The 26,875-nt window shown below is 39.9% G+C and overlaps 1 protein-coding gene across 4 annotated transcripts in view; it reads left to right on the top strand.

Moving 5' to 3' along the window:
- LOC133614516 (neurobeachin-like) overlaps positions 1-26,875 on the top strand; it is a 726,573-nt gene that overhangs the window by 569,844 nt on the left and 129,854 nt on the right. For all 4 annotated transcript variants that reach the window (XM_061972518.1, XM_061972517.1, XM_061972519.1 and 1 more), the window contains 4 exons: positions 840-957; positions 1,044-1,146; positions 9,329-9,444; positions 17,814-17,926. In XM_061972518.1, the coding sequence (XP_061828502.1) occupies positions 840-957; positions 1,044-1,146; positions 9,329-9,444; positions 17,814-17,926 (450 nt within the window). The remainder of the gene's footprint in view (positions 1-839; positions 958-1,043; positions 1,147-9,328; positions 9,445-17,813; positions 17,927-26,875) is intronic.

Raw genomic sequence — 26,875 nt, 5'->3', positions numbered from 1 at the left:
TACATACAGGTTTTGGAGCAACATATGTTGCCATCCAAGCAACGTTACTATGGACGCCCCTGCTTATTTCAGCAAGACAATGCCAAGCCACTTCATAGTAAAAGAGTGCGGGTACTAGACTGGCCTGCCTGTAGTCCAGACCTGTCTCCCATTGAAAATGTGTGGCGCATTATGAAGCCTAAAATACCACAACGGAGACCCCCGGACTGTTGAACAACTTAAGCTGTACATCAAGCAAGAATGGGAAAGAATTTCACCTGAGAAGCTTAAAAAATGTGTCTCCTCAGTTCCCAAACGTTTACTGAGTGTTGTTAAAAGGAAAGGCCATGTAACACAGTGGTGAACATGCCCTTTCCCAACTACTATGGCACGTGTTGCAGCCATGAAATTCTAAGTTAATTATTATTTGCAAAAAAAAAAAAAGTTTATGAGTTTGAACATCAAATATCTTGTCTTTGTAGTGCATTCAATTATATATATGGGTTGAAAAGGATTTGCAAATCATTGTATTCCGTTTATATTTACATCTAACACAATTTCCCAACTCATATGGAAACGGGGTTTGTACAAATCTAAAGTCCAGGATGTAGGACCCTACCAAAATAAGTCACTAGAACACTTTGCACACCATTGGGGTCGTTTTTTCTACTGTTGTAATCTTTTAAAAAAACAACAAGGTGTCACATAACCAGAAAGGAAAAAGCAAAAGACACACAAAGTTCAAGTTTGTTCAATGTTTTTATTTCACTGGAAGATTTTAGCTTGAAGAGCTTCAAGTCATGTGTGGTACCTCTGCTATTATCTCCAGTACGGTAAACACCCTGGTGTTTTTTCCTCAGGTCTTGGCGTACACCGAGGGTCTCCACGGCAAGTGGATGTTCAGCGAGATCCGCGCCCTCTTCTCCAGGCGTCACCTTCTGCAGACCAGCGCCATGGAGGTCTTCATGGCCAACAGAAGTATGTCACATGCGCACCGTGCAGGAAGGTGTCAAATAACGTGTACGTTTTCTCGCTAAGTAAAGTTTGCACTTGTCTGTTGACAGCCTCAGTCCTCTTCAACTTCCCCGACCAGGCCACTGTGAAGAAGGCCGTCTACAGTCTTCCTCAAGTGGGGGTCGGGACCAGCTATGGACTACCTCAAAACAGGTGGGACACGACAATTACCGTATTTTTCGGAGTATAAGTCGCACCGGAGTATAAGTCGCACCTGCCAAAAATGCATAATAAAGAAGGAAAAAAACATATATAAGTCGCACTGGAGCCCGGCCAAACTATGAAAAAAATCTGCGACTTATAGTCCGAAAAATACGGTATGTCCAAAGTCTGGTCCGAAGACCATTTGTGGCCCATAGCTATTTATAAATGTCCCACAGCAGAACATGTCCCGGGGGTCATTTTTAGCCCGCAGCTAATTGTTTAATGGCCCATGGCACAATCTAGAAATACATGAAAAGTGGAATAAAAGTGTCATGACTTGGTCCTGGGTGTTTGCTTTTCCGGGATGCAACGGAAAGTTGGCTCGGGCGAGACGGGAATGAAGGTACATTTTTATTTAACACTATAACTACAAAACAAGGAAGTAAACAAAAGGCGCGCAGAACAAACTATGAAAAACAAAAAGACTATAAACATGGAACAAAAACTTACTTTGGCATGGGACATGAAGCAGGATCTAAGAGGATGAAGAGTGTGTAGAGCATAATTGTGGGGATGTCACCAGCAAGACAAACTGAAAAACAATGAACTTAAATACTACAGACATGATTAACGAAAACAGGTGCGTGACTCAAAACGTGAAACAGGTGCGTGACGTGACAGGTGAAAACTAATGGGTTGCTATGGTGACAAGAGTGCACAATAAATCCAAACGTGGAACAGGTGAAACTAATGGGCAATCATGGAAACAAGACAAGGGAGTGAAAAGCCAGAAACTAAAGAGTCCTATAACTAAACAAAACATGACTTAAAACAAAACATGATTACACAGACATGACAAAAAGAGCAAACAGGTGAAATGTAAGGAGGAAAAAGTTGCAATGTTGACTCTAATAACACAAAGCTGCCATGCAGACTGTTTTTTTCTTTAAAAATGTAATTGCTCCAAAAAATGTTGAGTCAAAATTAATTGTTGTTATGAATTATTGACCTACTGAAGGCTCAAATGACCGTATTTTTCGGACTATAAGTCGCAGTTTTTTTCATAGTTTGGCCGGGGGTGCGACTTATACTCAGGCGCGACTTATGTGTGAAATTATTAACACATTACCGTAAAATATCAAATAATATTATTTAGCTCATTCACGTAAGAGACTAGACGTATAAGATTTCATGGGATTTAGCGAATGGGAGTGACAGATTGTTTGGTAAACGTATAGCATGTTCTATATGTTATAGTTATTTGAATGACTCTTTCCATAATATGTTACGTTAACATACCAGGCACGTTCTCAGTTGGTTATTTATGCCTCATATAACGTTCACTAATCTTTATTTATTTTAAATTGCCTTTCAAATGTCTATTCTTGGTGTTGGCTTTTATCAAATAAATTTCCCCAAAAAATGCGACTTATACTCCAGTGCGACTTATATATGTTTTTTTCCTTCTTTATTATGCATTTTCGGCCGGTGCGACTTATACTCCGGTGCGACTTATACTCCGAAAAATACGATACTTAACATCAAATTAGTGTTGTCCCGATACCAATATTTTGGTACCGGTAGCAAAATGTATTTCGAGACTTTTCGATACTTTTCTAAATAAAGGGGACCACAAAATATTTCCTTATTGGCTTTATTTTAACAAAAAATCTTAGGGTACATTAATTATATGTTTCTTATTGCAAGTTTGTCCTTAAATAAAATAGTGAACATACAAGGCAACTTGTTTTTTAGTAGTAAGTAAGCAAACAAAAGCTCCTAATTAGTCCGCTGACATATGAAGTAACAAATCGTATCATTTTCCATTCTATTATTTTGTCAAAATTATTAAGGACAAGTGGTAGAAAATGAATTATTAATCTACTTGTTCATTTGCTGTTTGTTTGTTTTTTACTTTATTTGTATAGCACTTTTCATACTCAAGGCAGACTCAAAGTGCTTCACAGACAACAAAGTGAAATGAAAGAAAATAAAAGCAAAATTAAAATGCAGACAATAAAAATAAAAACAGTGCGGGCGTTAGAAGTTAAAAGATTAAAAGATTTAGCTGAAAGCTAAGGTGAACATAAAAGTTTTCAGTCTAGTTTTAAAAGTAGTCAGAGTTGGGGAAAGTCTGACATCTTCAGGAAGTTTATTCCAGCTATTTGTTGCATAGTGACTGAATGATGCTCTCCCTTGATTTGAGTTTACTCTGGGAACCGCTAATTGGTCTCAGAAGATCTTAGTGATCTAGAGGGCTTATATAGTGGGAGCATATCAGTGATATACTTCGGCCCGAGACCATGTAGTGATTTATATATGAGCAGGAGGATTTTGAAATCAATTATTTGATGTACAGGGAGCCAATGTAAGGATTTAAGAATTGGTGTAATGTGCTCACATTTTTTGGTCTTTGTTAGAATTCTAGCAGCAGCGTTCTGAACAAGCTGCAGCTGCCGGACAGTTTTTTTGGGAAGACCTTAGCAAGGAGACCATTACAATAGTCTAGCCTACTGGTAATAAAGGCATGTACAAGTTTTTCTAAGTCTTGAGCTGACATGAGCCCTCTAAGTCTTGTTACATTTTTGAGGTCGATTTTGTTACTGGTTTGATGTGACTGTCGAAATGTAAATCAGAATCTAGAATAACCCCAAGATTTCTGGCTTTATTTGAGGTTTTCAGGGACAGTGATTGAAGGTGTTGGATGACTTTAAACTTTTCTTTTTTAGCACCAAAAACAATTATCTCAGTTTTATCTTCATTTAGTTGTAGGAAGTTTTGGCACATTCAGTGTTTGACTTGCTCAATGCACTGGCACAGAAGATCTATGGGGCGATAGTCATTTGGTGATAGCGCTACATAGATTTGGGTGTCATCGGCATAGCAATGATGGTCAATGTTATTATTTTGCATGATTTGTCCTAGTGGGAGCATATAGATGTTGAATAAAGTCGGCCCCAAGATTGAACCTTGGGGGACTCCACACGTTACGTTAATATCTACTTACTTTCTCTTTTAACGTGTTCTATCTACACTTCTGTTAAAATGTAATAATCATTTATTCTTCTGTTGTTTGATACTTTACATTAGTTTTGGATGATACCACAAATTTGGGTATCAATCTGATACCAAGTCGTTACAGGATCATACATTGCTCATATTCAAAGTCCTCATGTGTCCAGGGACGTATTATCTGAGTTTATAAACATAATATACATTTAAAAAAAAAAAAAAAAGAAGATGTTGTGATGCCAAAAAAAATCGACGTAATCATAGCAGTATCAATGAGATACGCTCCTGCACATCATAATACAGTGGATGTCAAGTGTAGTTTCACCAATGACGTTTGTTTACATTTTGACGGCTATTCCTCATTCTGCAGGGATGATACGTGTAAGAAACGTACTTTATTTGTCGCCATGGAGACGAGGATTAGTGATTTAGAAGTAGCTAAAACACTGCAGACTGTGGATGGATGTTAGCCGCTAGCTAGCTAGCCATGTCTTAAAGCACCTCTTCCTGAGGGCGTTTCAGTGTTATAACTTCACCTTTATTGTTAGTTTTTTAAGCCAAAATGCATCCGTTCTCCCTTTTCTGTCTACACACTGTGTCTGCTTGTAAGTACTCTGTGATTGTGCGCTGCCGAACATGCTCTTCTGCTCGTAAACCAGCAATGACACGACGTGACGACGACGTTGAAACCTTTCGACTGTAAATAACTCAAAGTATAATAATTTATTACTAATTTTTAACACTTTTTGGAGAATTTTAGTGGTATTTTTTTAACTGTCATTGCTGAAAAAATAGTAATAACTCAAAATCAATGTTGTTATGAATTACTGTCCTATTAAAGGCTGCAATAACTTCTAACTTGGCATAAACTATTCCACTTTGAAAAATGTTTTTTGGGGCAAATGTTGCCTATTTTGTGTTTTTGAGATTAAAAAACAGGGTTTTGTTGAACAAAAATGAAAGTGTATACTTGCATTATTATTACGTATCATCATTACATCAATGGTTTATTTGGTCTCATAAGAGTGTCGTTTCTCGGCAATAATTGCTAAGTCAATATGTCGTCAAGCTAAATTTGTTATCGACCCAGGCCTTGAAGGAAATATTTGTACACTGTAGGGTTGTACGGTATACCGGTATTGGTATAGTACCGCGATACTAATTAATCATATTCGGTACTATACCGCCTCTAAAAAGTACTGGTCGCGCACCCCCCCTCCGCACTCAGGAAATACGTCCCTGGACACATGAGGACTTTGAATATGACCAATGTATGATCCTGTAACTACTTGGAATCGGATTGATACCTAAATTTGTGGTATCATCCAAAACTAATGTAAAGTATCAAACTAGGTGCTGGGCGATATGGCCTTTTATTAATATCTCGATATTTTTAGGCCATGTCACGATACACGATATATATCTCGATATTTTGCTTTATCCTTGAATGAACACTTGATGCATATAATCACAGCAGTATGATGATTCTATGTGTCTACATTAAAACATTCTTACTGCATTAATATATGCTCATTTTAAACTTTCATGCAGAGAAGGGAAATCACAACTAAGTCAAGTTAGCAAAAGTGTATTTATTAAACAGTTATTAAGCAGTGGCACAAACATTCATCTCATTTCAAAACAGAAAGTGCAAGATTGTCAGAGACATTTTAAAACAAGCACTTTTGTGCATGATGTCACTAAGATGACTTATCAAAACAACACTACATTAAAGTGCACTTTTTGTACAGAACGCCACGACAATCGTTTAAAACAAATAAAGTGCACTTTAGTGCATGATGTCACACAAGATATTTCAATAATTGTCAAATAAAAATGAGCTGCATAATAGGAAATCAAATAGTGTATGTCCTTCGCTATGTGGTTATCTCCGTATGTTGTTGACTATTTATTTCATACGGTGTTGATGTGGAAATGGAAGACTCAATTGTGTCAGTGCTTGTTGGGTGTGGCACCGGCCGGAGATGTTGACATGCGGAGTTTCAAGCACTCTTCATTCTCTAGCGGGTGACTTTTCAAATGATGCTACAAATTAATAGTGCTGCTACTTTTTGTAGCAACCCTTTTGCCGCATACTTGACATATTACGGTTGTCTGTTCAACATCTTCCAGCTTGAAGCCAAACCACCGCCAGACGATGGACCCCCTGCTGTTTTTCTTTGGAATTTGCTACCAGATTTGCACCTTCTTTCACTCATATTACCACTCGCACCGCTCCGCTTGCACCACAGCTAACTTTACCCATGAGGGTGTGATGGCGTATGACGTTGCACGCGCGACAGTATGTGAGAAGGTGCGCTTTTTTTATCTCTCTGTGAGGAGGAGAGACAAGAAAAAGTGAGAAAAGCCTGAAAGTGTAATGCCCTCAGCTAAAAGCAATTGCGTGACAACGTATACTCGAATACTCACGATATCGCACAGAGACAAACCCGCGATATATCGAGTATATTCGATACATCACCCAGCCCTATATCAAACCACAGAAGAATAAGTGATTATTACATTTTAACAGAAGTGTAGACAGAACATGTTAAAAGAGAAAGTTAGCAGATATTAACAGTAAATGAACAAGTAGATTAATAATACATTGTAAAGTGCTATACAAATAAAGTAAAAAAAATAAAATAAAAAATATAAATAAGAAAATAAAAAAACAGTAAATGAACAAGTAGATTAATAATTAATTTTCTACCACTTGTCCTTAATAATTGTTGTGAACTGGTCAAGGGGGTGACCCCGGGATGCAGAGACGAGAGGCAAGTTTGAATAACAAAAAGGGAAAACATTTAATGAGTCCAAAAAGTGTAACAAAAAGCGATGGGGGCAGAAGTGCACACCATGAATACTTAAATGAAAACAGGTTTCTCAGTGGTCGGCAGGGGGAGAAGCCAGGGCACACTAAGACACAGGATAAGGTCCTTGTTGCCTCAAGGAGGCTAGGAAACAAACACAACACGTTAGGATTTACAGGATTAAGGAAAAACAACATACCGGTACTGACGAGGCGAAGTAGGCACATGCACGTGGAAGGTGCAGGAAAAATAACCAGCAAGGCCCAGCTGTGGGTGACGAGCTTAAATACTCTGAAGAAATGGTTTGCAGGTGTGCCTAGTGTCCGCCCCTCGCTGGAGACTAATGAGCTGAGGAAACATCACAATAAAAAAGAAAGCAGGGAAATAAAAACACAACAAATAATGTTGACAAAATAATAGAATGGAAAATGACACAATATGTTACTGCATATGTCAGCAGCTAAATTAGGAGCCTTTGTTTGTTTACTTACTAATAAAAGACAAGTCAATCAATCAATCAATGTTTATTTATATAGCCCTAAATCACAAGTGTCTCAAAGGGCTGCACAAGCCACAACGACATCCTCGGTACAGAGCCCACATAAGGGCAAGGAAAAACTCACCCCAGTGGGACGTCGATGTGAATGACTATGAGAAACCTTGGAGAGGACCGCATATGTGGGTAACCCCCCCCTCCCTCTAGGGGAGACCGAAAGCAATGGATGTCGAGTGGGTCTGACATTATATTGTGAGAGTCCAGTCCATAGTGGATCCAACATAATAGTAAGAGTCCAGTCCATAGTGGGGCCAGCAGGAAACCATCCCGAGCGGAGATGGGTCAGCAGCGCAGAGATGTTCCCAGCCGATGCACAGGCGAGCGGTCCACCCCGGGTCCCGACTCTGGACAGCCAGCACTTCATCCATGGCCACCGGACCTGTGCCCCCCCCCCCCCCCCCCCCCCTCCACAAGGAATAGGGGAGCAGAGGAGAAAAGAAAAGAAACGGCAGATCAACTGGTCTAAAAAAAGGGGGCTATTTAAAGGCTAGAGTATACAAATGAGTTTTAAGATGGGACTTAAATGCTTCTACTGAGGTAACATCTCTAATTGTTACCGGAGCCCGAATAGAAAACGCTCTATAGCCCGCAGACTTTTTTTGGGCTCTGGGAATCACTAATAAGCCGGAGTTCTTTGAACGCAGATTTCTTGCCGGGACATATGGTACAATGCAATCGACAAGATAGGACGGAGCTAGACCGTGTAGTATTTTATACGTAAGTAGTAAAACCTTAAAGTCACATCTTAAGTGCACAGGAAGCCAGTGCAGGTGAGCCAGTATAGGCGTAATATGATCAAACTTTCTTGTTCTTGTCAAAAGTCTAGCAGCCGCATTTTGTACCAATTGTAGTCTTTTAATGCTAGACATAGGGAGACCCGAAAATAATACGTTACAGTAGTCGAGACGAGACGTAACGAACGCATGAATAATGATCTCAGCGTCGCTAGTGGATAAAATAGAACGAATTTTAGCGATATTACGGAGATGAAAGAAGGCCGTTTTAGTAACACTCTTAATGTGTGACTCAAAGGAGAGAGTTGGGTCGAAAATAATACCCAGATTCTTTACTGATTCGCCTTGTGTAATTGTTTGGTTGTCAAATGTTAAGGTGGTATTATTAAATAAATGTCGGTGTTTAGCAGGACCGATAATCAGCATTTCCGTTTTCTTGGCGTTGAGTTGCAAAAAGTTAGCGGACATCCATTGTTTAATTTCATTAAGACACGCCTCCAGCTGACTACAATCTGGCGTGTTGGTCAGCTTTAGGGGCATGTAGAGTTGGGTGTCGTCAGCATAACAATGAAAGCTAACACCGTATTTGCGTTTGATGTCGCCTAGCGGCAGCATGTAAATACTAAAGAGTGCAGGGCCAAGAACCGAACCCTGAGGAACTCCGCACGTTGCCTTAACATAGTCCGAGGTCACATTATTATGGGAGACGCACTGCATCCTGTCAGTAAGATAAGAGTTAAACCACGACAAAGCTAAGGTTCCCGCCAAGTATCCCGTGGTTGGGTTTGATTAGGAGGGACGGCGTGGCGCCTGATAGTTCCTCGTTCAATCCCCAGCTTCTACCAACTTAGTCACGTCCGTTGTGTCCTTGAGCAAGACACTTCACCCTTGCTCCTGATGGGTCGTGGTTAGGGCCTTGCATGACAGCTCCCGCCATCAGTGTGTGAATGTGTGTGTGAATGGGTGAATGTGGAAATAGTGTCAAAGCACTATACAAGTATAACCCATTTACAATTATTATGTTCTCCGGTTGTCATGATCCTCCCCTGATTTGCGTCTCATCCGCACTTTCTCAGGCGAATCTCGCTGGCGAGCCCTCGGCAGCTTTTCAAAGCGTCCAACATGACGCAGCGCTGGCAGAGGAGGGAGATCTCCAACTTTGAGTACCTCATGTTCCTCAACACCATTTCAGGTAAGGCTTCGTCCCCAACAACGCCGTCAATCAACTTCATTGCTTCTGTTGTGTTTTTCTCCCGTTTCCGGAAAGACTTTATCGGAATGGAAAGTGTTACGTTTAAACCAATTATCTTTACGCGCGTCTTAAGTGGAAGAGTCCCGCGACTGCAGGTTGCGCCGCCACCATCAATAAGCGTGACGCCGCAGAACGAGCTCTCCGCCACGGCCTCGTTTCTTCGCCACTCCGCCTCGTCCTTAAGTGGCCGCCGCCGCCGCCGCCGCAGCACACTTCACCGTTGCTGTTTGAAGCGCACAAGTCGGCGCCCGCACACTCGGCGGGATAATTAGGCTTCCTGCGAGCGTACACGAGTGCGTCTGTGCACTTGTGAAGGCTCGCCAGTCGACTCTCTGATCTGAAGTGAAGCTAACAGGGGAAGGCGAGCGAGGGCCGCGCGCTCGTCTGAGAGGTGTCATCCTCCGTCTCGCTGAGCGCTCATGCATATTTATATTTAGCCGCCGCGCGCTCTCGCCCGATGCATTATTGTCAGCTAATTAGATGGAAGGCAGACGGAGGGAAAAACATGCAGAAAATTCATTAAAAATCCCCCGGTAATGACCCGGGCTGACAGCGATGTCAGAACGCAGGCAGACAGGCGGGTGTGGATTGCTGAGGAGAGGTGCGAAGGGGAAGTGGTCTTCTAATTAACCACTATTCCACCATTATTAACATCCTACACCCGACTGCAGCTACGCCACCGCCACCGCCCCGACTCCCTCGCCCGCTGCCGATGCAGCTTCGTCCTCATCACGACCTAAACGCTGAGGATGATGCTTCCAGTCGCCAAAATGTCACCTTTTTAAAATGATCCAAATGACCTTTTTTCCCCCCCGCTCAGAACACTTCATTAACATAATTTAATCACCTTATACCATAAATGCAAAGGTTATTTTAGCATTTGTCTTTGTGATGGACTTTACTGTACACCAGATCTGGGCAAATTAAGGCCTGGGGGCCACATGCGGCCCGTTAAGCTTTTCAATCTGGCCCGCCGGACATTCCCAAATAATTTTTTTTAGATTTTTAAAGGGGAACATTATCACCAGACCTATGTAAGCGTCAATATATACCTTGATGTTGCAGAAAAAAAGACCATATATTTTTCTAACCGATTTCCATCCATCCATCCATCTTCTTCCGCTTATCCGAGGTCGGGTCGCGGGGCAGCAGCCTAAGCAGGGAAGCCCAGACTTCCCTTTCCCCAGCCACTTTGTCCAGCTCTTCCTGTGGGGCCCCGAGGCGTTCCCAGGCCAGCCGGGAGACATAGTCTTCCCAACGTGTCCTGGGTCTTCCCCGCGGCCTCCTACCGGTCGGACGTGCCCTAAACACCTCCCTAGGGAGGCGTTCGGGTGGCATCCTGACCAGATGCCCGAACCACCTCATCTGGGTCCTCTCGAGTGAGGAGCAGCGGCTTTACTTTGAACTCCCCCCGGATGACAGAGCTTCTCACCCTATCTCTAAGGGAGAGCCCCGCCACCCGGCGGAGGAAACTCATTTCGGCCGCTTGTACCCGTGATCTTGTCCTTTCGGTCATGACCCAAAACTCATGACCATAGGTGAGGATGGGAACGTAGATCGACCGGTAAATCGAGAGCTTTGCCTTCCGGCTCAGCTCCTTCTTCACCACAACGGATCGATACAGCGTCCGCATTACTGAAGACGCCGCACCGATCCATCCGCCTGTCGATCTCACGATCCACTCTATCCTCACTCGTGAACAAGACTCCGAGGTATTTGAACTCCTCCACTTGGGGCAAGATCTCCTCCCCAACCCGGAGATGGCACTCCACCCTTTTCCTGGCGAGAACCATGGACTCGGACTTGGAGGTGCTGATTCCCATCCCAGTCGCTTCACACTCGGCTGCGAACCGATCCAACGAGAGCTGAAGATCTTGGCCAGATGAAGCCATCAGGACCACATCATCTGCAAAAAGCAGAGACCTAATCCTGCAGCCACCAAACCAGATACCCTCAACGCCCTGACTGCGCCTAACCGATTTCCGAACTCTAAATGGGTGAATTTTGGCGAATTAAACGCCTTTCTATTATTCGCTCTCGGGAAGCAATCCACCATTTTCTCAAACACATTACAAACACCGAGTCAAATCAACTCTGTTATTTTCCGTTTTTTCGACTGTTTTCCGTACCTTGGAGACATCATGCCTCGTCGGTGTGTTGTCGGAGGGTGTAACAACACGAACAGGGACGGATTCAAGTTGCACCAGTGGCCCAAAGATGCGAAAGTGGCAAGAAATTGGACGTTTGTTCCGCACACTTTACCGACGAAAGCTATGCTACGACAGAGATGGCAAGAATGTGTGGATATCCTGCGACACTCAAAGCAGATGCATTTCCAACGATAAAGTCAAAGAAATCTGCCGCCAGACCCCCAGGAAAAGAGAGCGGATGAGGGTATGTCTACAGAATATATTAATTGATGAAAACTGGGCTGTCTGCACTTTCAAAGTGCATGTTGTTGCCAAATGTATTTCATATGCTGTAAACCTAGTTCATAGTTGTTAGTTTCCTTTAATGCCAAACAAACACATACCAATCGTTGGTTAGAAGGCGATCGCCAAATTCGTCCTCGCTTTCTCCCGTGTCGCTGGCTGTCGTGTCGTTTTCGTCGGTTTCGCTTGCATACGGTTCAAACCGATGTGGCTCAATAGCTTCAGTTTCTTCTTCAATTTCGTTTTCGCTACCTGCCTCCACACTACAACCATCCGTTTCAATACATGCGTAATCTGTTGAATCGCTAAAGCCGCTGAAATCCGAGTCTGAATCCGAGCTAATGTCGCAATACCTTGCTGTTCTATCCGCCATGTTTGTTTGTATCGGCATCACTATGTGACGTCACAGGAAAATGGACGGGTGTTTATAACGATGGTTAAAATCAGGCACTTTGAAGCTTTTTTTAGGGAAAAATTTAAATTAAAATTTTGAAAAAAACTTCGAAAAATAAAATAAGCCACTGGGAACTGATTTTTAATGGTTTTAACCCTTCTGAAATTGTGATAATGTTCCCCTTTAAGATGGAAAGTGTAGCTGCCATTATGATGTGCAGTGATGTTTTTTAACGACCGTAAGTCTTCAACTATACAAAGTATTTCAATGGTTGGAATCTGCGCTTTTGGATGATATACCAGTTACTATGGTAATCTAATTAGTTACTATGGTCATCGACGTCACAGCAGCTCAGACGAGGCACCAAGCAGTGTGGGTGGGAAGCGTTTCCACGGACACGGAAGGAGATTTTCACAACGAAGTTCTAAAGCTTAGTGATACATCAGATATATCAGATTGTAAATTGGTTTATTTTGTACCCTTCGCGTTCATATTTCACTGTTTGTTGCATTTTTGTTGCGTTTCACTTGATTGTAAAATATGTCGATCGAAAGGGGGTGTGACGTTCATATTTTGTCAATATTCAGTGTTTTATCGTTCATAGAAAAATGTAAAATTCCATTACGTTTTTTAAGGCGGTCTGTCATGACGTTTTTAGCATTCAATCAAACATTATTGGGAGGTTGTGTATTAGTGTTCCTAAATATAGATATACCGGCCCCCAGACAATTTTTTTTCTCTAAATGTGGCCCCCGAGTCAAAATAATTGCCCAGGCCTGCTGTACACCATGAGTAGCCAGAGGGAGAAAAAAAACGATTATTGCCATCACAATGATGTCCTTGTTGATTGGCATCACTCGCCATGATGCGAGTACCGTATTTTTCGGACTATAAGTCGCAGTTTTTTACATAGTTTGGCCGACTTATATATGTTTTTTTCCTTTTTTATTATGCATTTTCGGCAGGTGCGACTTATACTCCGGTGCGACTTATACTCCAAAAAATAAGGTACTTTGAATGGACGCTGTGGAAGAAGACGAAAAAGTGAGCAAAAACCACTAAAACGCAAAAACATGCAGTAGTACCTAAACTTAGCAGTTTAATTGGTTCTCAAAACACTTTTATTTTAGATCAACATCTCCCAATGAAGCAGCACCTAATAACACGTACAAAGGAATAGGTAACTTTTAGATAAGAATTATTGTAAAAAAATGTTTTTTTTTAAATTAGTCGTTTTATGAAGTAATGTACACTGCAAAAAGTCAGTGTTAAAAAACAAGAAAAAAATATAAAAAAATGAGGGGTATTTTATTTGAACTAAGCAAAATTATCTGCCAATAGAACAAAAAAGTTCGGCTTGTCAAGACTTTCCAAAACAAGTAAAATGAGCTAACCTCAATGAACCCAAAAATACCTTAAAATAAGTATATTCTCACTAATAACAAGTGCACTTTTCTTGGTAGAAAAAAAAGAGACCTTTTTGCTCAATATGTTGAAAAATATTCTTAAATGAAGTACTGTAAATGCTAGTGCCATTATCTTGACATAATGATATGCGCTCGGCATCATGATTTTTTTTTCATGCTTGAAGTAAGAAATTATTACTTTAAAAAAGTAGTTTTATACTTGTGAGTGTTGATGACACAGCTTTGCAACAGTTGATATTCTAGTTTCAAGCATGCTTTACTCAATATAGGTCATCAAATCTCAGCAACAAGCTGTAATATCTTACTGAGATCATTTAGGACCAAAACCCTTAAAACAAGTAAAACACTCTAACATAAAATCTGCTTCGTGAGAAGAATTATCTTGTCAGACAGAAAATAAGCAAATATCACCCTTATTTGAGATATTTAATCTTACTTAGATTTAATTTTTTGCAATGTACAATAATAATAATCTACAGAATTGACCTTGGAGAGTGAGTGAACTCATATAGTATCTCCTTCCAGCTGCTTCTGCGGTAAACACACCATCAGCAGCTTTTCAATATTCACATGGATAAATGTCCACCATTTAGGAAGTTATTTTAACGTCCTTGGCTCATTCTGCCTCAGTATTGGTTTGCCAGGTCAATGTTTTGGATGACTTCCTTCTTTAATTCAATAAATATCATCCACTTCTTCTCAGCACTGCCCTTCACGCTCACTTTATTCATTCCCATGTGGAATGAATAAAGTGAATTGGAAAAGTTAAAGTTAAAGTACCACTGAGTACACACACTAGGTGTGGTGAAATTACCCTCTGCATTTGACCCATCCCCTTGTTCGCAGTCGGCAGTGTTTTAGCTACTTCTAAATGACTAATCCTCGTCTCCATGGCGACAAATAAAGTAAGTTTCTTACAAGTATCATCCCTGCAGGACAAGGAATAGCTAAACATGCTTCACTACACACCGTAGCTCACTGGCGTCAAAATGTAAACAAACGCCATTAGTGGACCTGACATCCACTGTAATGATACCAAGTACAATAGCGTATTGAGTCGATACTACTATGATTACGTCGATATTTTTTGGCATCTCAACATCTTTTGTTTTAAAACAAAATGTATATTATGTTTATAAACTCAGGAAATATGTCCCTGGACACATGAGGACTTTGAATATGACCAATGTATGATCCTGTAACTACTTGGTATCGGATTGATACCCAAATCTGTGGTATCATCCAAAACTGATGTAAAGTATCCAAACAACAGAAGAAAAAGTGATTATTACATTTTAACAGAAGTGTAGATAGAACATGTTAAAAGAGAAAGTAAGCAGATATTAACAGTAAATGAACAAATGGATTAATAATTAATTTTCTACCACTTGTCCTTAATAATTTTGACAAAATAATAGAATGGAAAATAACACAATATGTTACTGCATACGTCAGCAGCTAAATTAGGAGCCTTTGTTTGTTTACTTACTACTAAAAGACAAGTTGTCTTGTATGTTCACTATTTTATTTAAGGATTAAATTGCAATAAGAAACATATGTTTAATGTACCCTAAGATTTGTTGTTAAAATAAAGCCAATAATGCATTTTTTTTGTGGTCCCCTTTATTTAGAAAAGTATCAAAAAGTATCGAAATAATTTTGGTACCGGTACCAAAATATTGGTATCGGGACAACACTAACTCATACACTGTAAAAAAAAAAGAAAAAAGTTTGCGACACTGTAAAAAATTACACACACACACACACAAAAATCTGTGTAACAGCAAGGCCGTGTAAAGTGAACTGTGTTGTAGCGAGGGAACACTTTTGGGGGAACAGCTTTTTGAAATTCTTACAAACCCCGTTTCCATATGAGTTGGGAAATTGTGTTAGATGTAAATATAAACGGAATACAATGATTTGCAAATCCTTTTCAACCCATATTCAGTTGAATATGCTACAAAGACAACATATTTGATGTTCAAACTGATGATTAACTAATAATTAACTTTACAATTTGATGCCAGCAACACGTGACAAAGAAGTTGGGAAAGGTGGCAATAAATACTGATAAAGTTGAGGAATGCTCATCAAACACTTATTTGGAACATCCCACAGGTGAACAGGCAAATTGGGAACAGGTGGGTGCCATGATTGTGTATAAAAGTAGAGTCCATGAAATGCTCGGTCATTCACAAACAAGGATGGGGCGAGGGTCACCACTTTGTCAACAAATGCGTGAGCAAATTGTTGAACAGTTTAAGAAAAACCTTTCTCAACCAGCTATTGCAAGGAATTTAGGGATTTCACCATCTACGGTCCGTAATATCATCAAAGGGTTCAAAGAATCTGGAGAAATCACTGCACGTAAGCAACTAAGCCCGTGACCTTCGATCCCTCAGGCTGTACTGCATCAACAAGCGACATCAGTGTGGAAAGGATATCACCACATGGGCTCAGGAACACTTCAGAAACCAACTGTCAGTAACTACAGTTGGTCGCTACATCTGTAAGTGCAAGTTAAAACTCTCCTATGCAAGGCGAAAACCGTTTATCAACAACACCCAGAAATGCCGTCGGCTTTGCTGGGCCTGAGCTCATCTAAGATGGACTGATACAAAGTGGAAAAGTGTTCTGTGATCTGACGAGTCCACATTTCAAATTGTTTTTGGAAACTGTGGACGTCGTGTCCTCCGGCTCAATGAGGAAAAGAACCATCCGGATTGTAATAGGCGCAAAGTTGAAAAGCCAGCATCTGTGATGGTATGGGGGTGTATTAGTGGCCAAGACATGGGTAACTTACACATCTGTGAAGGCGCCATTAATGCTGAAAAGTACATACAGGTTTTGAAGCAACATATGTTGCCATCCAAGCAACGTTACCATGGACGCCCCTGCTTATTTCAGCAAGACAATGCCAAGCCACGTGTTACATCAACGTGGCTTCATAGTAAAAGAGTGTGGGTACTAGACTGGCCTGCCTGTAGTCCAGACCTGTCTCCCATTGAAAATGTGTGGCTCATTATGAAGCCTAAAATACCACAACGGAGACCCCCGGACTGTTGAACAACTTAAGCTGTACATCAAGCAAGAATGGGAAAGAATTCCACCTGAGAAGCTTAACAAATGTGTCTCCTCAGTTCCCAAACATTTACTGAGTGTTGTTAAAAGGAAAGGCCATGTAACACAGTGGTGAACATGCCCTTTCCCAACTACTTTGGCACGTGTTGCAGCCATGAAATTCTAAGTTAATTATTATTTGCAAAAAAAAAAAAAAAGGTTTACGAGTTTGAACATCAAATATCTTGTCTTTGTAGTGCATTCAATTGAATATGGGTTGAAAATGATTTGCAAATCATTGTATTCCGTTTATATTTACATCTAACACAATTTCACAACTCATATGGAAACGGGGTTTGTACATACGCTTTTAAAGTCAAGTCTTTCCAGGAGAGTGTATGACAGTGTGCCCAACGCCCTAAAGCTTTAGGACAAGGAAGCATCAACACTGAACGAATCTTAAATGGTAATGTACATTGTTTGTAGTTGCGGTCATTGTGAGCGGCGGTTAAAAAAAATCCGACAAAGTGTCCGCGGCGTCCCAGCTCACTCTTGACCCCGCAGCTGTTTTGCGTCTCCACGAAAAACAAAAGCCACCGGCTTAATTCGTCTTCCCACGGATTTCTCCCGACACGTTTTGCCATCTGAAAGCCATACCCCTACGCCTGCCAGAGCGCTCACATCTGGTCAGCGCGGGGATCAAACTACCAGACGCTTGACCCTCTGCCGGCTGATACGCCGCAACTCTGCAGGCGGCGGCGCGAGGAGCACACTAAACGTTCTCATGTAGCAGACTGGCGTTCGCCGTCACGCTCCCCAAGAGACCGGGAGTGCGTCTCGTTAAGGGCGCAGAGATTTGTGGGCTTGTCGGAATGCAGCAGGCTGATCCCTCCAAAGCGACGGAGGCCTGCAGTGTAGCCTCCACCCCCCCCCCCCCCCCCCCCAGGCAGCCTTTCATCACTCACACGTTTCTGCCATGTCTCTCCGTCTGTCCAGGCAGGACTTACAACGACCTCAGCCAGTATCCCGTCTTTCCCTGGGTCCTGGCCAGCTATGACTCAGAGGAGCTGGACCTCACCCTGCCGGCCAACTTCAGAGATCTCTCCAAGGTACCGCAGACTTTAGGCCATGTGTTGTTCCAATGAGACATTTAATTGGTGCAGAACTCATGCTCACACTGCAAAAAGTCAGTGTTCAAAAACAAGAAAAAAATATACAAAAATGAGGGGTATTTTTATTTGAACTAAGCAAAATTATCTGCCAATAGAACAAAAAAATTCGGCTTGTCAAGACTTTCCAAAACAAGTAAAATTAGCTAACCTCAATGAACCCAAAAATACCTTAAAATAAGTATATTCTCACTAATAACAAGTGCACTTTTCTTGGTAGAAAAAAATAGACCATTTTGCTCAATATGTTGAAAAATATTCTTAAATGAAGTAAATGCTAGTGCCGTTATTTTGACATAATGATATGCGCTCGGCATTACATTTCTTGAAATCAGCAAACTTATACTAAAAACACATTTATTGTTCTTAATGGAAGGCAACAAGGCAATCGCTTGTTAATCTCAGGGTTTCCTAAATCATATGGTCTAAAAATGTATTTTTCCATCGATAACATGACATCATCGCGTCAAGTGTGTGCTCTTTCAGTCAATTAGTGCGCATATACACAGCCCGGCCCCCGGCCAAATTTTTTTTACTTGTAATTTTGAAGAATTTATCTGAATGTGCATGAACTATTTCTGTTCAAAATTGTTTGAAATGTCAAATGTTTAAATATTAACTGTCAGTTTACTGTACTGTGCCAACTGTACTACTATATGAGTACGTATTTTCTATTATTTCATTGAAAATAAAACAGCAAAGTCCATTTGGCCGTCATCTGTTTTAATTATGAGACACAATTGTGTCAAAGTCATATATATTTTCTTGTTCATGCTTGAAATAAGAAAATATTACTTTAAAAAAGTAGTTTTATACTATTTTACACTGCAAAAAGTGTTCAAAAACAAGGGAAAAAAATTACAAAAATTAGGGGTATTTTATTTGAACTATGCAAAATCATCTGCCAATAGAACAAGAAAATTTGGCTTGTCAAGACTTTCCAAAACAAGTAAAATGAGCTAACTTCAATGAACCCAAAAATACCTTAAAATAAGTATATTCTCACTAATAACAACTGTACTACTATATGAGTACGTATTTTCTATTGTTTCATTGAAAATAAAACAGCAAACTCCATTTGGCTGTCATCTGTTTTAATTATGAGACACAATTGTGTCAAAGTCATGATTTTTTTGTTCATGCTTGAAATAAGAAAATATTACTTTAAAAAAGTAGTTTTATACTTGTGAGTGTTGATGACACAGCTTTGCAACAGTTGATATTCTAGTTTCAAGCATGTTTTACTCAATATAGGTCATCAAATCTCAGCAACAAGCTGTAATATCTTACTGAGATCATTTAGGACCAAAACCCTTAAAACAAGTAAAACACTCTAACATAAAATCTGCTTAGTGAGAAGAATTATCTTATCAGACAGAAAATAAGCAAATATCACCCTTATTTGAGATATTTAATCTTACTTAGATTAAATTTTTAATAATAATAATCTACAGAATTGACCTTGGAGAGTGAACTCATATAGTATCTCCTTCCCAGCTGCTTCTGCGGTAAACACACCATCAGCAGCTTTTCAATATTCTCATGGATAAATGTCCACCATTTAGGAAGTTAAAAAAGTAGTTTTATACTTGTGAGTGTTGATGACACAGCTTTGCATCAGTTGATATTCTAGTTTCAAGCATGTTTTACTCAATATAGGTTATCAAATCTCAGCAACCTGTGTGATCATTTAGGGCCAAAACCCTTAAAACAAGTAAAACACTCTAACATAGAATCTGCTTAGTGAGAAGAATTATCTTATCAGACAGAAAATAAGCAAATATCACCCTTATTTGAGATATTTACCGTATTTTTCGGACTATAAGTCGCAGTTTTTTTCATAGTTTGGCCGGGCTCCAGTGCGACTTTTATATGTTTTTTTCCTTTTTATTATGCATTTTCGGCAGGTGCGACTTATACTCGGGTGCGACTTATACTCCGAAAGATACGGTAATCTTACTTAGATTTCAGTTTTTGCAGTGCAGGACCCTTCAGGTCCCTAACTACCGCGGACACTTGGAACTCGCACATTATTTGTGTCAGGATTTCAAATGAGCTTTAGACATCAGAAATAGTTGGACGGTCCGATGGAAATGAATCGGATGAGTCAGTTTCTATCATCACAAAAGTATTTAGTTGTTGTGCTGCTAAGTTTTAATGGAGACATATTATGTGGTTTTATCACAAATGAGGTGTGTGTGACATGTTTCGATCGAAGTGCTCCAAGGGTCAAGACTTAGACCTCCTTTTTTAAACAGTGCTTTTGAGCCGGTTTTGGGCGGTCAAGGCCTGGAACCCCAAAATAAGTTGCCAGTAATTGTAAGAAACATTTATGTTGTGTATAGCTAGGAGGTGATGCAGTGATGCTTGACAACCTGTGCATCCAACACTGAAGCTCTTCCGTGAATATTATCATTCATCCAAGTTATTGTACAAGTCGCAACTGGACTTTTCAGGTTTGTTTTGCAGGCTTTATTGGCTCATGCCCATAGACTTAGATAGGACAGCTCTAGTCTGAGAGGATGGTGCAGTATCCAAAAGGGTAACACTTGAGTATGGGGAACATATTCTAAGTAACAAAGACTTAATTAAGAGTTATTTGGACACTAGGGGAACATATTGTAAGTAACAAAGACTTAATTTAGAGTTATTTGGTGAGGGTTAGGGTTGTTGTATAATAAGGCCATGCAGAATAAGGCATTAATAACTACTTAATAATGACGAATTAAGAGCCAATATGTTACTAATTTGCATGTTAATAAGCAACTAATTAATAGTGAATATTAGGGATGTCCGATAATATCGGCAGCCTGATATTATCGGCCGATAAATGCTTAAAATGTAATATCGGAAATTATCGGTATCTGTTCCGTTATTATCGGTATCGGTTTTTAAAAGTAAAATGTATGACGTTTTTAAACGCCGCTGTGTACACGGACGTAGGGAGAGGTACAGAGAGCCAATAAACCTTTAAGGCACTTCCTTTATGTGCATGTCATCCCAGTCACATAATATCTACGGCTTTTCCCACACACAAGTGAATGCAATTCATACTTGGTCAACAGCCATACAGGTCACACTGAGGGTGGCCGTATAAACAACTTTAACACTGTTACAAATATGCACCACACTGTGAACCCACACCAAACAAGAATGACAAACACATTTCGGGAGAACATCCGCACCATTACACAACATAAACACAACAGAACAAATACCCAGAATCCCTTGTAGTACTAACTCTTCTGGGACACTACAATATACACGCCCTCGCTACGCCCTACCCACCAAACCTCAACCCCGCACACCGCAACCTCCACATAGTCTCTCTCAGGGAGAGAATGTCCCAAATTCCAAGCTGCTGTTTGGATAGATAGATAGTACTTTATTGATTCCTTCAGGAGAGTTCCCTCAGAAAATTAAAATTCTAGCAGCAGTGTACAGAATTGAGATCAAATTTAAAAAGTAAAAAGTAAATAATGGGGGTATAAATGAAAACAGAATAGAAAAATATTACAATAGGAATAAAAACAAAAAGCAACAATGAGAATACAAATGTAACAGTAAAATAAGAATATGACAAGAGAAACTAGGCAGTAGTGACCATGTTATGAAAAAGTATTGCACTGTTATTGTTTTGAGGTATGTTAAAAAAAAAACAATGCGCTTTGTGACTTCAATTATAAATATGGCAGTGCCATGTTGGCATTTTTTTACATAAATTGAGTTGATTTATTTTGGAAAACCTTGTTACATTGTTTAATGCATCCAGCGGGGCATCACAACAAAATTAGGCATAATAATGTGTTGATTCCACGACTGTATATATTGGTATCGGTTGATATCGGTATCGGTAATTAAGAGTTGGACAATATCGGGATATCGGTAAAAAAGCCATTATCAGACATCTCTAGTGAATATGTTCCCCATACTAAAGTGTTACCCAAAGTATGTATCCTCTACAGGAGGGGACATGCCCATACGAGGCTGGGTTTGCTCTACTGTGGTGCGAAGCAACAGTGAGACTTTTGTTAGCCCGTGCAAACCTGATCAGATGATACCCTTGGCGGGAGCAGTCTGATGGCCGCCAGAGGACCATTCCAATCTTGTAACATGGCAAACTGTTTTATGTATGCAATATCAATGGGGTGTATGGCTATTGTATGATACACTTATGGGTATCATCTGATGGCTACTGCACTGTATGTGGACTTTGATAAAAACTGCTGCACTTTATATACTTCTGCACTTTAAATGAAGCTGCTAAAGTACTGTAACTTGACCGCCCACTGATTTGTAACTCACATACCCACTATGTATTGTACTTGTATTTTGAATTGTTTATCATTGTCATTTTAAGATTGTTGTGTATTTTCAATCCTGTGTAATTTTATTGTGGATGTTACAAACCCCGTTTCCATATGAGTTTGGAAATTGTGTTAGATGTAAATATAAACGGAATACAATGATTTGCAAATCCTTTTCAACCCATATTTGATTGAATGCACTACAAAGAAAAGATATTTGATGTTCAAACTCATAAACTTTTTTTTTTTTGCAAATAATAATTAACTTAGAATTTGATGGCTGCAACACGTGCCAAAGTAGTTGGGAAAGGGCATGTTCACCACTGTGTTACATCACCTTTTCTTTTAACAACACTCAGTAAACGTTTGGGAACTGAGGACACATTTTTTTAAGCTTCTCAGGTGGAATTCTTTCCCATTCCTGCTTGATGTACAGCTTAAGTTGTTCAACAGTCCGGGGGTCTCCGTTGTGGTATTTTAGGCTTCATAATGCGCCACACATTTTCAATGGGAGACAGGTCTGGACTACAGGCAGGCCAGTCTAGTACCCGCACTGTTTTACTATGAAGCCACGTTGATGTAACACGTGGCTTGGCATTGTCTTGCTGAAATAAGCAGGGGCGTCCATGGTAACGTTGCTTGGATGGCAACATATGTTGCTCCAAAACCTGTATGTACCTTTCAGCATTAATGGCGCCTTCACAGATGTGTAAGTCACCCATGTCTTGGGCACTAATACACCCCCATACCATCACAGATGCTGGCTTTTCAACTTTGCGCCTATAACAATCCGGATAGTTCTTTTCCTCCTTGGTCCGGAGGACACGACGTCCACAGTTTCCAAAAACAATTTGAAATGTGGACTCGTCAGACCACAGAACACTTTTCCACTTTGTATCAGTCCATCTTAGATGAGCTCAGGCCCAGCGAAGCCGGCGGCGTTTCTGGGTGTTGTTGATAAACGGTTTTCGCCTTGCATAGGAGAGTTTTAACTTGCACTTACAGATGTAGCGACCAACTGTAGTTACTGACAGTGGGTTTCTGAAGTGTTCCTGAGCCCATGTGGTGATATCCTTTACACACTGATGTCGCTTGTTGATGCAGTACAGCCTGAGGGATCGAAGGTCACGGGCTTAGCTGCTTACGTGCAGTGATTTCTCCAGATTCTCTGACCCATTTGATGATATTACGGACCGTAGATGGTGAAATCCCTAAATTCCTTGCAATAGCTGGTTGAGATAGGTTTTTCTTAAACTGTTCAACAATTTGCTCACAAATTTGTTGACAAAGTGGTGACCCTCGCCCCATCCTTGTTTGTGAATGACTGAGCATTTCATGGAATCTACTTTTATACCCAATCATGGCACCCACCTGTTCCCAATTTGCCTGTTCACCTGTGGGATGTTCCAAATAAGTGTTTGATGAGCATTCCTCAGCTTTATCAGTATTTATTGCCACCTTTCCCAACTTCTTTGTCACGTGTTGCTGGCATCAAATTCTAATGTTAATGATTATTTGCAAAAACAATTTTTTTATCAGTTTTAACATGAAATATGTTGTCTTTCTAGCATATTCAATTGAATATGGGTTGAAAGTTATTTGCAAATCATTGTATTCCGTTTATATTTACATCTAACACAATTTCCCAACTCATATGGAAACGGGGTTTGTAGATGCACCATAAAAGGATTACAGATGTAAATTAGCATGGTGCTAAATCTGGTGCAGCCATCTTCTTAAGGTAACTGCACATTGTCCTTCAAATAAACAAAATACAATTACAATACAATAGCAAACGCAACGGTGATCTACTGAACGTGTGCAAAGTGGATTACGTCGGTCAAGGAAGCAGAATAAGGTGTGCAATCCATTCTGCGTCTCTGTCTTCATGATTATGTAAAATATATGCTGATCATCAAAACGTGCACAAGGAGAAAATGCAAATATAATTATTTAACATGCGCAATGTGATTCATCAGCGCTCATCACCGTTTTGCGAGCACTATCTAGCATTTGGGAAGGACTTGCAAATTGACACAGACGGCAGCAGGATCAGTGATCGCGCTTCAAAAACAGGCGAGAATCCTCTGTCCTACGTGTGTATGTCACCATTTTGGACAATCAGATATAAAAAATGTTACACATATCGTCTATTCAGCAACATCATTTTATAATTTTATATGACCTAAGGGTCTGATTAAAACAAATTCAATTGATGCATTTTTGTGTCCTTTAGTACAGTGGTTCTCAACCTTTTTTCAGGGATGTACCCCCTAATCAGAGTAAAGCATTTTTGGTTGAAAAAAAGAGATAAAGAAGTAAAATACAGCACTATGTCATCAGTTTCTGATTTATTAAATTGTATAACAGTGCAAAATATTGCTCATTTGTTGTGGTCTTTCTTGAACTATTTGGAAAAAAAGATATAAAAATGACTAAAAACTTGTTGAAAAATAAACAGGTGACTCAATTATAAATAAAGATTTCTACACATAGAAGTAATAATCAACTTAAAGTGCCCTCTTTGGGGATTGTAATAGAGATCCATCTGGATTCATGAACTTAATTCTAAACATTTCTTCACACAAAAAAGAAATATTTAACATCAATATTTATGGAACATGTCCTCAAAAAATCTAGCTGTCAACACTGAATATTGCATTGTTGCATTTCTTTTCACAGCTCTTTTTTGACAGACATTTAAAAAAAATCTCACGTACCTCTTGGCATACCTTCAAATACCCCCAGGGGTACGCGTACCCCCATTTGAGAACCACTGCTTTAGAATATAAACATTTTGGACAATCATATATAAAAAATGTTAGACATATCGTCTATTCAGCAACATAATTTTATAATTTCATATGACTTAAGGGGCCGATTAAAACAAATTCAATTTATGCGTTTTTGTGTCCTTTAGTATTTTTTTAAGGGTGTTGTTTTTTTCCCAATGGACTATATATTATTAAAAATATTTTCTTGTTTGCCCGAGAGGGAGAAGCAGTACAAAATGGATGTATGGATGAAAAATTAGTATTAGCACAGTAAGTACAGCAGATTTCATTGTATTATTCACTGCTTCTAAAAATGGCCATAAACCGTGGTAGATGTCTCCTGCTTGTTTGAAAACATAGCAAAACGCCACAGGTCGGAGGATGACAGCGTGAATGTGCAGTAAATGAGTGTCTCCGTGGGGATGCCACGTGTAGTACACGCAAAATCCTCATCTAAATAAGGTGGTCTTCACCACTATACAATTGTACACACAGTCTTAGTAGATCACACACTATTTTATAGATTGCACCACTAGTGTGCCGTGAGATACAGTCTGGTGTGCCGTGGGAGATGATCTAATTTCACCTATTTGGGTTACAAATATTTTTTGCAAACCAGTAATTATAGTCTGAAAATTATGTGTTGTTTTTGAGTGGTCGGTGTTGTCTAGAGCTCGGCAGAGTAACCGTGTAATACTCTTCCATATCAGTAGGTGGCAGCCGGTAGCTAATTGCTTTGTAGATGTCGGAAACAGCGGGAGGCAGGGTGCAGGTAAAAAGGTATCTAATGCTTAAACCAAAAATAAACAAAAGGTGAGTGCCCCTAAGAAAAGGCATTGAAGCTTAGGAAAGGCTATGCAGAACGAAACTAAAACTGTAATGACTACAAAGTAAACAGAATGCTGGACGACAGCAAAGACTTACTGTGGAGCAAAGACTTACTGTGGAGCAAAGACGACGTACATCCGAACATCACATGACAATCAACAATGTCCCCACAAAGAAGGATAAAAACAACTGAAATATTCTTGACTGCTAAAACAAAGTAGATGCGGGAAATATCGCTCAAAGGAAGACATGAAACTGCTATAGGAAAATACCAAAAAAAAAGAAAAAAAGCCACCAAAATAGGAGCGCAAGACAAGAACTAAAACACTACACACAGAAAAACTCAAAATAAGTCAGGGCGTGATGTGCCAGGGGGTGACAGTACACCTACTTTGAGACAAGAGCTATAGTTATGCATGCTTGGTTATGCTTTAAAGTCATAGCCAACAATTGCGACAACGACTTTCTACTGTCAACTGAGTTTCGTTTTTTTAATGATTTCTGCTGATTTGTGCCTCCGCATATTTTCAACGCCAAAAATTTTACATGGCTGAGAAGTAATGCTCCCTTTTTGAAAATGTGATAGCTCGATGCTAATGTACATTGTATTTACCATATACACGCTACTGATTTGCATTAGCGATTTAACATGGCGATTTCAACACCTCCAAATTTGGTAATGAAAGATACAATAAAGAAAGATATAAGTACAATACTTACAGTATACACTCTTTGTTGGGCTCAACATAAGACAAGAGTACGGGGAATTTGTATCATATCAGTTGAAATATTAAAGGTGCCCATCCCTACAGACTGTATACATTACCTTACATTACATTAACTTGTATTAATTAGAGATGTCCGATAATATCGGACTGCCGATAAATGCTTTAAAATGTAATATCAGAAATTATCGGTATCAGTTTCAAAAAGTAAAATGTATGACTTTTTAAAACGCCGCTGTACGGACTGGTACACGG

Source organism: Nerophis lumbriciformis, linkage group LG17 (genome assembly GCF_033978685.3).
Source record: "Nerophis lumbriciformis linkage group LG17, RoL_Nlum_v2.1, whole genome shotgun sequence".
NCBI classification, from domain to species: domain Eukaryota; kingdom Metazoa; phylum Chordata; class Actinopteri; order Syngnathiformes; family Syngnathidae; genus Nerophis; species Nerophis lumbriciformis.
Note: the sequence above shows the minus strand (reverse complement) of the source record. Positions and strands in the feature narration are given on the sequence as shown.